The sequence below is a fragment of the Centropristis striata genome, chromosome 9, assembly GCF_030273125.1.
Source record: "Centropristis striata isolate RG_2023a ecotype Rhode Island chromosome 9, C.striata_1.0, whole genome shotgun sequence".
Lineage (NCBI taxonomy): Eukaryota > Metazoa > Chordata > Actinopteri > Perciformes > Serranidae > Centropristis > Centropristis striata.
The window spans coordinates 40,336,866-40,349,257 of record NC_081525.1 but is presented as its reverse complement, the minus strand read 5'-3'; the positions used below and the strand labels follow the sequence as shown (position 1 = coordinate 40,349,257).

General features: G+C 34.9%; 2 protein-coding genes across 2 annotated transcripts in view; both read right to left on the bottom strand.

The window, feature by feature from the left end:
* Nucleotides 1–1,507: 1,507 nt before the first annotated feature.
* On the bottom strand, nt 1,508–6,367 carry LOC131977924 (GTP cyclohydrolase 1 2-like). Its single transcript, XM_059341401.1, has 6 exons — nt 5,597–6,367; nt 4,589–4,698; nt 3,256–3,311; nt 3,140–3,171; nt 2,939–3,023; nt 1,508–1,898 (listed from the first exon to the last, which is right to left on the bottom strand). Exons 1-6 carry the CDS (start codon nt 5,853–5,855, stop codon nt 1,769–1,771), a joined length of 672 nt encoding a protein of 223 aa, XP_059197384.1. The 5' UTR covers nt 5,856–6,367; the 3' UTR covers nt 1,508–1,768.
* Nucleotides 6,368–11,511: 5,144 nt separating this feature from the next.
* kank3 (KN motif and ankyrin repeat domains 3) overlaps nt 11,512–12,392 on the bottom strand; it is a 46,455-nt gene continuing 45,574 nt past the window's right edge. Inside the window, exon 12 of the mRNA XM_059341391.1 lies at nt 11,512–12,236. Coding sequence (XP_059197374.1) covers nt 12,186–12,236 — 51 coding nt within the window. The 3' untranslated portion in view covers nt 11,512–12,185. The remainder of the gene's footprint in view (nt 12,237–12,392) is intronic.

Sequence of the window (12,392 nt, the reverse complement as noted above, 5' to 3'; positions counted from 1 at the left end):
TTAAACAAATTTGGTGAGCAAAGAAAAAGGCATTTCTTCTTTAAGCATGCTGCCGACTCTTCCTCTGCTGGTGTGTGCTATTTTACTCTGTATTTGCTATATATTTTGTGAATAACATTCATTATAATAATTGCCTCATTCTTCAAAAGAAACTGTCATGTATTTCCACATCTTTATCTTGAGAACATGGATTCTAGCGTCAGCATATATTTATCTTCTAATTATCTGTTTGTACATTTTTCAAAACACAGAAAATTGGCATTTCTTCTTCAAATGCATTTCACAGGATCCAAAACAGTGATTATTATGGAGCCTAGTAGATATTTGCAGCATTTCTGTAAAAGAAAAAAATGCTATTCATGTATTTGCCATTCACTATATGTTTATGGGTTTCTAGGTTTATTTATTTTTAAATCAGGCATGGTGAGAGCTCCTAAATATCTATTATCATATTTCTGGTATGTTGCAGGTTAAATTGGGTCGTGCTGTTTCTTACACCCCCGCCATTTCTATTTCCATTTCTTTTCTTCCATAAATTTAAACATTAATCATATTTCTATAGTTCAGATAAAAAAACATAATTAAAAGAGATAGATTGAGTTCATGTTTAAAGCTCTATTCTCATTTCTAATCTAATATAGATTATGATCATTTCAGCAATATTTGCAGCAAAAAGAGGAAGTAGATGAAAGTAGAGGTTGAAATGTATTTTATTTATGTATTATCTTGTTAAACTCAACAGATCCTCCAACAGCATGGATCTGCAGTAGCATACATTATATTATTAGATTTATGTTTCAAATGAAAAGAGATTATATTTCACATCTACAGTTATAACAGATTGTGTCTTTGGTAATCTCATAAGTACTGATATTATTTACAGATTATTTGGTTGCATTATGTCTCTGCAGAGCTGTTGAGTAAATGATCTCATCACAGGGTGACTAAGGAATCACGTTTAATGACATGATAATTACATGTAAAGAGGTTAGAAATATTGTTCAACAATTCTACCTGGCAAACATGTAAATGCATCCAATGTGTGTCTTTCAGCTGCTGGTGAACAATAATCTTATCGTATTTTTTTACCTAAAACCGTGATTTAATTTGGTAAAACTTGGAAATATAAATGATTGACATTTAGGGCAATAATGTAAGTTAGCACAACAAAGGAAGCCAGTTGTTTGCTCAAAAACAAGTTGGTGAGTTGTTGTTACTTATATCTTTAAGTTGGGGTTCACAACAAGGGACAATAGTTCTGATAACTCTTATTTCTTTGTTGGGAAATTCGATCATTAGCAAAAGCTAGCGGCTAACTGATGCTAGCGGCTAACTGAAGCTAGCGGCTAAACAATGCTAATGGCTAACTGACGCTAGCGGCTAACTGATGCTAGCGGCGCTGCTTGTTACAGCTACAAGAGTAGCCATTAGCGTATCAATGCTAAAACACAGTTTCGAAAAAAACACATTGAAAGAATGAGAAGTAAGAACATGTTAAAGCAAATCATTAAAGATTTATTGGTCTTGTCTTGTTTCAAAGCCAAAACAACAGCACCACTGTGGCATAAAATCAACAGAAATAGACAATTTAATAGTAAATTGTAAGTATTTGTATGACAATAAAATCGTAAACACAAAATGAAGGTTTTGACAGAGACAAATACAAAAATATCAGCTGCAGATGAGTCACCACCAACGCTCAGCTGGCTGAGATGCACCAGTCAACAGCTGATTGTGTGTTTACATTGTCTGCCCATGGAAACACGTTTCACTTCTTAATTGTGAGGTCCAGGAACTCCTTCCTGGTCGTGGGATCGTCATTAAATCTTCCCATCATGACGCTGGTAACAGTGCTGGCGTTCATCTTCTGAACACCTCTCATCACCATGCACATGTGGCTGAAAAACAAAGAAAAATGTTTAAACTGCTTCAGTAATCATTTGCACAAAATCCATTACGTCCAATCTTGGTTTCACATTCTTCTTATGGCAGAACAGTTAGTTGAGTTGAGTGAATATTTGTTAAAGGCAACAATATGTGTCCGGGCTGTAGTCTACAGACTTTGAAGGGTAGAGATTTGGAAAAAAAATCAAAATGATACAAAAATAAACATTCCCTATTTATCAATTGTCAAAATAACCACAAACATTTTTTTCGAGTACATCTCTATCTATCTAACAATATCATTATAATAGAAAATAATAAAGTCAAATACAATTACATTTAGATCTACATCAGGGGTGTCAAACTCAAATACACAGTGGGCCAAAATTTAAAACTTGGACAAAGTCGCGGGCCAACATTGATATTTATTGAAAAAATGGACCTAAACAAGTACAAACGAAATGGAACAAGCAAAGCTTGATATAACTTAATATTGCAAACATGCAAAATCGAATATCAAATAAAACAAACAAACACATCAATGGCATTCATTTCTCAAATAAAATTTAAATAAAAATCCTATGTCCCTTTATTTTATATGAGGCCTTCTTTAAATTTAAATTTAACAGTAATCATTTTCCACAGGCTAAAAATAAATATAAGAATAAAATAACAATAATAAACCAAATGACTAATAATAATATCCTTCAATGAATGTGCAGCCATTCAAGCCTTGGACTAGCAAGAAAAAGTGCATAAAGACACTTTAATTGTTGCTCAGTTTGCTCCACACTGATCTACTGTGTTCAAGCCAAAACACCAGCAGAGCATTCTGGGATTTGTAGTATTATTTGCGCTGTATAATACCGGCGGGCCAGCTCTGGTTATCATTTGGTATTTCCTCGCGGGCCAAATATAATTATACTGCGGGCCAAATTTGGCCCACGGGCCAGAGTGTGACACCTCTGATCTACTGTGATTAGTGGTGGTGTGTGGCTCCAGCAGAACATTAATTGTACAGTCTGATATGAATAAAAGCAAAGCTGATACTCACACAGCTTCAATCACCACGGCGACCCCAGCAGGCTGCAGCGCCTCAGAGATGGCTGCAGCAATCTGTTTGGTTAGACGCTCCTGAACTGTGGAGACAACAACATGTTACACGTCACACACACACGCAATAGAAAGTTAAAAAAATAAAGCTAGTAAAGAAAAGAAAGGTATATTCATACAGTATTATAGCAGTTATTTTTACCTTGAAGCCTCCTGCTGTAGATCTCAACAATTCTGAAAAAAGTGAAGAGAATGAAAGTGATGAGCGTGTGTGTGTGTGTGTGTGTGTGTGTGTGTGTGTGTGTTTGTTTCACCTACCTAGCAAGCTTGCTGAGGCCGACCACTTTCTTGTTTGGGAGGTATGCTATATGAGCCTGGAATATGTAAAGAAAGTATAGTTTACAAATAACATAATATATTTAAACTAGAAAATGTCCTCTGGGTAAACAGTGAAAGGGCCACGGGGGCTACTGCCGGTGTGTGTACACTATGATGAGATTCTTCAGAGATTTATAACAATTAATACTAGTAATGTTATGATACTATATAATATACAAGGAGCACACCTACAACAAGCATTCCTTTACAAGTATTTATTTATACAGCAACCTATGACCTTTAACCTCAAAATGTGCGTGTGTGTTTGAAGCATGTGTATCTGGAGGAGTGTGCACGCTTACGCTAATGTGTGTGTGTGTGTATCTGTAACTGTAATCACATCAAAGGATCAAAGGCAATCAGAGAAGAGCAATCAACAGAATTAACTGCCACCAACTGCCAATGTACCGGAACAGTGACAGCAGCCAGAGGTGGACAGACTGGAATTTCTGGCCTCGAACAGAAATCATTTTTGGCAAAACCATAATACCTATCATTGATCCGACTTCACTTTGAGCGTCCTGAGTTCTTCCTGAACGTCTACATATGTTTTTTTAAAGAAAAATGAAAAAATAGATTAGTTACAGCGATCTAAAAAAAGCTGTTACATCTCCCTTTTTCAGAAATCTTCCTGCGTTTTTAATATGGGAGCCAATGAGGCTGTTGGTGGTGTTGGTGGAGCATCTGTGCATCCTACGCCCAAACTATAACTCTGACAGCTTTACCAGAGGATTGTGAGGGAGAAGACTAATTTTCCTACGTTTCTATGTATAAATTATTTCTGTAGAGTGGAATTTGCGGCCTGGAGCGCAGTTTTCAAATTTATTTTTTTTACAGTTTTTTCTCTCCCTCTACACTCTGGCGATGATGTCACACACTGTGACACGAACATTCCGTGCAATACACACCCATTATAATCTCAGAATTTCTCCAAAAATGATCATGGTCATTGAACAGGGATTGACAAAAAACTAGATGACCTATCGAAACGTGGATTAATACACCGATACACAAGACTTGTGTCTACTGTTTAAAGTTTAAATGGAGTCTCTAGGTGAAATTATGCCGGAGAAGTAGACGTTTGAAAATATATTTTTTGTGTAAAATGTAATGCTCAGTAAATATTTCTTCAGTAATCTTAACAAACCAGATGTAAGAGATCTTTGTGTGTTTATGTTTAGATATTAATAAAAGGCACTACATTTTTGTCAAATATCAAAATCTGTTTGGATTTTTATGATTAATACATAATTATGGGAGCATGAATAGTTACCTTGCCAAAGAAGGGCACCAGATGGTGTTCACAGAGAGAAAACAGCTCAATGTCCTTGACAATCACCATCTCTTCGTGGTTTTCATCAAAGATGGCGTCGTTTAAGATATCTGTGGGTTTGATATTAGCTTTACATTCTGTATTCATACTGGAGCAATAGATGTAAAGGAACCGAGCATTCAGCAAAGAAAAAAATAATTTATTCACTTTTAATGTTTCATAAATCAGAAATGACAGCAGGACAACGAACCTTCAACATGCACTGCAAAAAAAAGCCAACTTGTATTTTTTGGCCTAAAACAGTGATTTGAGTTGGTAAAACTTGGAAATATAAATGATTGACATTTAGGGCAATAATGTAAGTTAGCACAACAAAGGAAGCCAGTTGTCTGCTCAAAAACAAGTTGGTGAGTTGTTGTTACTTATATCTTTAAGTTGGGGTTCACAACAAGGGACAATAGTTCTGATAACTCTTATTTCTTTGTTGGGAAATGCTGGAAAGCGGTGAAATTCGCACATTAGCGAAAGCCAGCGGCTAACTGACGCTAGCAGCTAACTGACGCTAGCGGCTAACTGGCGCTAGCGGCTAACTGACGCTAGCGGCGCTGCTTGTTACAGCTACTAGAGTAGCTATTAGCGTATCAATGCTAACTCAAAATTGTGGTCGCAACATTAGCTGACATTTCATAGCGGCGTTACAATCGTGTTGAGTTGACAAAAATCTGAATTCAGAGTTGACCAAACTCAAAAACAAAACTTAAAATATTGAGTTTAATTGTCCAACTAGAAATTTTATCGAAGTTTGTTGCCTTGAAATTTTTAGTTCACTCAACTTTTCTTTTTTTGCAGTGTGTGGTGGTGCTGTAGGCTAGTTATCAATTCAATTCAAAATACCGTTATTCTTTTCTAAACTAACATGAAAAGTCTTTAGTATTGAGATTGTATGAAGTTAGCTCTACTGCCAGTTTTCTTTCCAACAATATAAAGAACATAAAGAAGAGTCCTGACCTTGAGTGGTTTCTTTGTAGCCCTTGGTGAGGAACTGCATGGCTTTGGCGGCTCGTAGTGGCGTTCGTAGGAGTCCCTCCCGGTCCACGTCCTCGCCCAGCTCGCTCAGGATGGTGCTGTAAGCTTTCTCAATGTGAGACAGCTTGTTAGCATCAGCAGAATCATTGGAGTCGTTCTCTTCTCTGCACAAATTATTATGTTTGCATATGTTCAGATAGTCGTCAGACCCGTTCATCTCTGCAGCATTGTGATACTCCATTCTGGATGTTAGCTGTTCTTTCAGTGGTAGATACTGCAGGAAGCAATGAAACTAGCCCAGTAGTCTGCTGGTGGTTCAGAGCAGCATCCCCTGGTTTTATATCCTGATGTGGGCCCTCCAGCTACAGCATCACTGGAGCCTCAAGACACCCGTGCAGAAAGTGATTAGTTCTGAACAATTTACGTGTTTGAGCTGTTGCGTGGGCCTAAACTCAGCACTGACAAGGTATCTAATCACCACATAAATCAATTCCAAATTCTACATCACAAGGAAGTACATTTGGCTGATCCTGTGATCTGACTGTAAATACCTAGAAGCAAGTTACTACAAACTGATTTAAGGTCACAGGAAAATAGTCTTCCATTCTTGAAACAACCATAATGTAAGTACATGCAAGCCTGAAAATGCTTTTGAATTATTTGTTCACATTTAGCAGAAAAATAAAGTCTAATCAAATTTAGCAGATGGCTAAAATATAGCTCTGGACAGAGATGCTTTCAAACTGTTCCGATGGTTCTAAAAAAATTATGTTTTTTCTTTTTATATTTCTAAATTTAGCATTGTACAAAAGTGGGGGCCACTCAGAGAAATGTACAGTTTATAGATATAATATAGGAATATTTTATATATATATATATTGGTTATTTTGTTTCCTTTTTTTGGACAAGTTGTGTCTTTTTTATCATTTTGTGTCTTTTTTTTTGTCATTTTGTGTCTGTTTTTGGTAATTTGTGTCTTTTTTTTAATCATTTTGTAGTCAATTTGTGTCTGTTTTGGTAATTTTGTGTCTTTTTTTTATCATTTTGTGGTCAATTTGTGCCTTTTTTGGTCATTTTTTGGTCATTTTGTGTCTTTTTTGGTCATTTGTGTCTTTTATTGGTCATTTTGTGTCTTTTGGGTGATCTGAACTGTGCGTGTGAGATTGTGTTCAGTGAGTGGGGGTCGCGGACAACATGCATTTAAATTTGGGGTCGCGACTCAAAAAGGTTGAGAACTACTGGTCTAAAGAAAGAAAAAGAAACTATAGCCACACTCACATAAACTTACTGAAGATGTATTTCACATGGTGACAAGAGAAAGAACAAATGTCCTTAAAATACATTAAGAAAAGAAAACTAGAATGGTGCAGTCAGTGAGTGACCATCACATGATCCAACTGATCATTTCCTTAGTTCTGAAGTTGTTCCCTCTTTTGTGTGTCATGATCTTTAAGCCATTAACAAGATGGAAACTACAAGAAGAACTACGTTGACAGCTGATTTCAGTATTTGTGTGGCATCAAAGAGCAAAGGAAACTGATGAGTTGAGATATTAATATGAACAGGAGAATAGTTCTCCAATTATTCTGACTCCATATGAATGCTGCTCAACGTGCAATGTTAACGAAAGTTAAAAAAAGTTTGTCTCTGCTTCATGATTCTCATCTACTCCAGAATACATGAAAATTGTGCCATTAGCTTCTTACGTAATCCTGCTGACAGATCAGCTGCAGTGACAACATAACCTTAAAGGAGGAGACAATAATCGGAGATGCTTATTAAGTTTATATTTAAAACAGTAACATAGCAGTCTTGTGTTGTGTGAATACTTACATCATCATACAAGATGCATGATTCTTGGAAGTGCAGTGTTTCTAAGAAGGGTCAGTATTTCATGTTATCACAAATGTCATTGTTGTTTTTTTGTTTCCCCTTTTCTAGATTTTTCACTGTCTTTTCAGATAAAGAAGGTTTGGGTTTTAACCTGATCCTGCTGGTTGAATTAAAGTCTTTAATATGAATATTTGTCTCTATAAACTGCTTCAACCTTAATCTGGATAAGTGTCTTTAGACTATGGACGGCTGTTTGTTAGACTGGCTGTCTGGTTGTCATCAATATCCTGACAGATCCTAACTGGAGTTAGTTTTATTTAACATCACATTAGGTCAGCAGTGAACATGATGCACAGTAACACGTAGTGGAACCTTTGATGTGAAGATATTAGAAATGTCTCTGACGCAGAGCAGCGAGAACAGGTTCTTCACATGATGTCAGATCAGACAGCTCTCTACTATCTCCCTTTGTGTTGTGACCTGAAGATCATTGATTCTGCATACTCATTTTCCACAGATTACATGGTTTTGTGTGTTCTATTTGTTTCAAGGGAGTTGTTTACCCTTTTGCTTCCAAGAACTATTGTAAAGATCTCTGCTGGCCTCATGTTATACTGAGTTAAACTATCAACCTCTGCCGTCATCATAACTAATACAACTGAACAGACTTTTACACTTTAAACACTTACATTTACAAATTATGTTGGTGAGTAAAAGTAAATGCTATAAGTCCAGTAATGGTAATTCAGCCCAAAATGACAGTATTGTATCCACACTGTTTGTTTTACACAGTCATGCAGAGCTCCTTATTAATGGAAAATTGTTATAAACAAGCTGAAAACAATCAGAAGGAGGAGGATCAATCATACAACAGATTTGTCAGCCAGTTTATACTCAAATACCTGAACCAACATGCATTTCCGAAATGAGAGATGTTCTGGCATTAATTAGTCTAATTATTCCAAAAACAATTATTTTTTATATATATAAAAAATATACATGTTATACTAGGTGATGTTACAGAGACAAGCAGTTATATTATTAATTTAATTATCTTGTTGGGGAAAAGATTTATTTTTTAAAGCTGTCAATGCAGATTATTTGAATATTAATCAATTTAGGATGCTTATTAAACGTTATTTTGTATTTTGTTTTGTTTTAAAGGTTATATTGCTAATAGGAATGGTGATGTTGGACGGTATTTGGAAAGGTGGAAGCTTTTAACTTAACCCTTTTTTTATTTTTTTCTTAGGTTATCAAGTTTACTGATATACTGTATGTTTTATGTGGTAATTATGTTTGATGTTTGTTTGTGTCTTGTTTAGTTTTGATGTGTTAAGGTTCTTGTTTATTATTGTGGTTTTATTTATTTATTTGGGTTGGTTTTGTGATTTTGTTGCTGAGTTTTTTGTTTTGTTTTTTGTTTTTCTCTCTGTGTTTGTCCATTGGTGATTTGTGTTGTGTTTTGTCTAAATTAATAAAAAAATAAAATAAAATAAAAAACAATTATTTTTTTAATTATAAAATTACAAACAACTTTATAATAAAGGTATTCTTTATTCTGAGGGATGTGAAGGCTCTCTAAATACTGAAAAATGACCCGACATTCCCTATGGGTGCATACAGTTTATATTCTGAGTGTCCTGTGTTCAGTTTATGTCACACACAGTATTTTAATCCTCACAGATCGACCTTCAGCCTGCTGACTGTCTTGTGCCTCTAAAGCTTGCTGCTATCTGTTGTATGTTGTATTACTGCAAGATAAACATCAGACAGACCAAAACCAAACGTATGATCAATGATGAACTGAGCTTACTGTGGTTTTACAGTTTCTATGTGTCCTCGTCTCAACTCTCTTCCTCTGTTTCATTATTTAATCACGATGGAAAAGATCTAGGAATTCTGTCAACTAATGTCACAATTACAAAGGAATCAGTTGTTGCTTTCTGTCCTTCTGCTCTACAGAGTTGGTAAAAGGGCTTTTATTTACTCTGCACCTTCTGCTGGAATATGCGCCAGAAAGAATGGAAATTAACTGAATTTGTTTCTTTGAACACTTTTAAATCCAAACTAAATTATTGAGGCCAATTCCACAACATGCACTTGTTTCTCATGACGTGTTTAAGGTCTGTATGTTCTGTAAATATGTAACTGTATTCTGTGTTTGCTGCCTCTTGGCCAGGGCTCCCTTAAAGAAAAAGAGGTTCTTAATCTCAATGGGATATTCCCTGGTTAAATAAAGGTTAAATAACATTTTTTTTAAAATCAGCGTTGTTGCATGCAGTGTTTTAGTCTTGCAAATTTAACCTGCTTCATCATCATCTCACAAGTTTTGTGTTCCAAGTTGTGATGGAGAAATAAAGGCTGCAGACAGAAAACCAGCTGTTGGAATAATCAATATTATCTGACTTGCTCTGTCTTGTGTTGGTACACTTGTTTAATGTGTTGCTGCCAGGAAAGTTGTCGACTCACTACTTTTTGAAAATGACCCCCTCAAAAAAAAAAAAAACAGACATGCTATAGTATGTCAATTTTTATTAATTATACTCTATTTATACAAGTATTAGTATAGTTTGTCCAAAAATAGTGAATAAACATCATATTATGGGATGTCCAAAAAGGACCAAAAATAATTTTTATAAACTTGTTGTTAGAGGATCTTGGAGTGTAATAACAGCTGAAAGGAGCCACAAGTTGGTTGATCCATCACACAGATGTGAAGCAGTTAAAACTGGTCATATAACTAAATATTAGTTTAGTGATCACAGGATTGATAAATCATAGAAACAAAAACGTTTGTACAAAATAGTTTTGTGTTTGTAAAGTCAACAGCAGACACTGCTATATTTATGAACACGCCCCTTTCAACTAACCTGATTAATCTGGTTTGTCACATTGGACTGATATTATATTGAACACTACTGTAACATGGTGCTTTTGTATGTATTTCCAACATACTACACTATTACCATTATCAACATTAACATTTGTGAACATAATATGGTAGGTTCTTATATATTTTTGGATATACTGTAACCACAATCAACATACTATTCTTAAGCATTTTTTGACAAACTACACAATGACATTTTTCAACATGATCACCGTATTATTCTACGCCGTTTATTGTTTTGTTTTTTTGGACATACGACAATATGGCGTCTCTCTTCATATTTTTTGGCATTCTATACTACACTGTAAAAAAAATCTGTTTAATTTACGGTAAAATACCGGCAGCTGTGGTTGCCAGAATTTCACCTTAAAAAAACAGGGAGTTTTCTACTGTAAATTTAAATGCAAAAATCAGCAAAAACTGTAATTTAGACTGAGTAGTGCCTTTATTTTTAGGGTGATTGTGTCCTTGTGACATTATGGTATTTCTCCATTCATTTTACATGAAAAAACTGTGTTTTCTACAGTCTAAAAGTTTTGCATTATTCCTTGATTTACGGTAATAACAAGCATCTACTACGGTGATATTACATTTTTAATTTTAGGGCCTATTTCTGATGCAATTTGACAGTGTTTTACTGTAATTTTTACAAACATTTTTTTACAGTGTATGACTTTTTAAATAAAAGTTTGATGTCAGACTATATTATGACTTTGCAACATTGCTTTCATAACTTCATTGCTGCATTTAAAATATTTTTTAATATATTTTGATTTAAAAATTGCTCAAAACTTATTGTTTGAAAGAGATTTCAGACCCTTATCATTTACAACATGTTTGTCATAGCACCAACATTTTTATACTGTATATTCATATTTATTCTGCACTGGAATTCTATTCTACTCCTTAATACATACTCCTTCTTTAGACACTTTATTTTTTATTGTATTTTTTAAAAATATTTTATTGCTTGAAGTATGCCTAGGTTGTTCTTTTTATTTAATTGTGTTGTTATTGTCTCTGTGTGTAATGCTGCTGCTACACTGTCATTTCCCAATTCTTTCAATTTCTATCTATCTATCTATCTATCTATCCATCCATCCATCTATCTATCTATCTGTCTGTCTGTCTATCTAATGCTTGCAGAAACAACTATTTACAATCAACTTTTATGTAAATGTTTATTTTAGACATGAATACATATATGTATATATTTATATGAACATACAATGCACAGACAGTGCAGATTACAAAGGTGAAGAGGTTCACAGATCAGTTAACAAAGACAAACAGAAAGAGAAGAAGAGGCAACACACACACAGTGTGTGTGTGTCATGTGATGTTTCTAACAGAAGTAGTGAGATAAAGTAGCACGATGTTTCAAACCATTCAGTCAATAATCTGCATGTTTTGCATGTAAAAAATGCATGCTATTTGGTTTCTGTGAGGTATCCTGACGTCTGTTTTGATGTCAGTGTTTGGGCTTCAATGGAAAATTATGGCTGTAGTTTTTCTGACATGCATCACATCGAACTGGTGTGTGTTGCCCCCAACAGTAAAAATATTAGTGGAGTGCAAATAATAAGTGTAAAGGCCTCATCTCCTGTCACAACAACAACAACAACAACAACAAGCGTTGGTGACCTCTGGTAGATATGCTAGGAACTCATATTAGTCAAGTATATTATATAACCATTCACGACTTTATGGAAAAATAATATTCTCATATTAACAATACTTATAAATGCAGGACATATGGCAATATATAAATACATTTATATTTAAGTAAATTCCAGTGGAGCTTGTCACAGCTCAAATCCAGTTGAGTTTGCTGGTCTGGTCCCTTCAGTCAGAGGGCCAGGGCTTGTGGGGACTGGTGGGGCTCCGGGGACTGGCCTGGAACACACAGAGTCAACAGGTCCGTCTGTTAATACAGCGGTAAACAAACGTCCAAATAATACTTTTTTGTCATCAAGTCTAAATTGAACACATTAAACATGAATCAATGTATATTGTCATTGATCATTATTATTGGTCATTGATTATTTAATG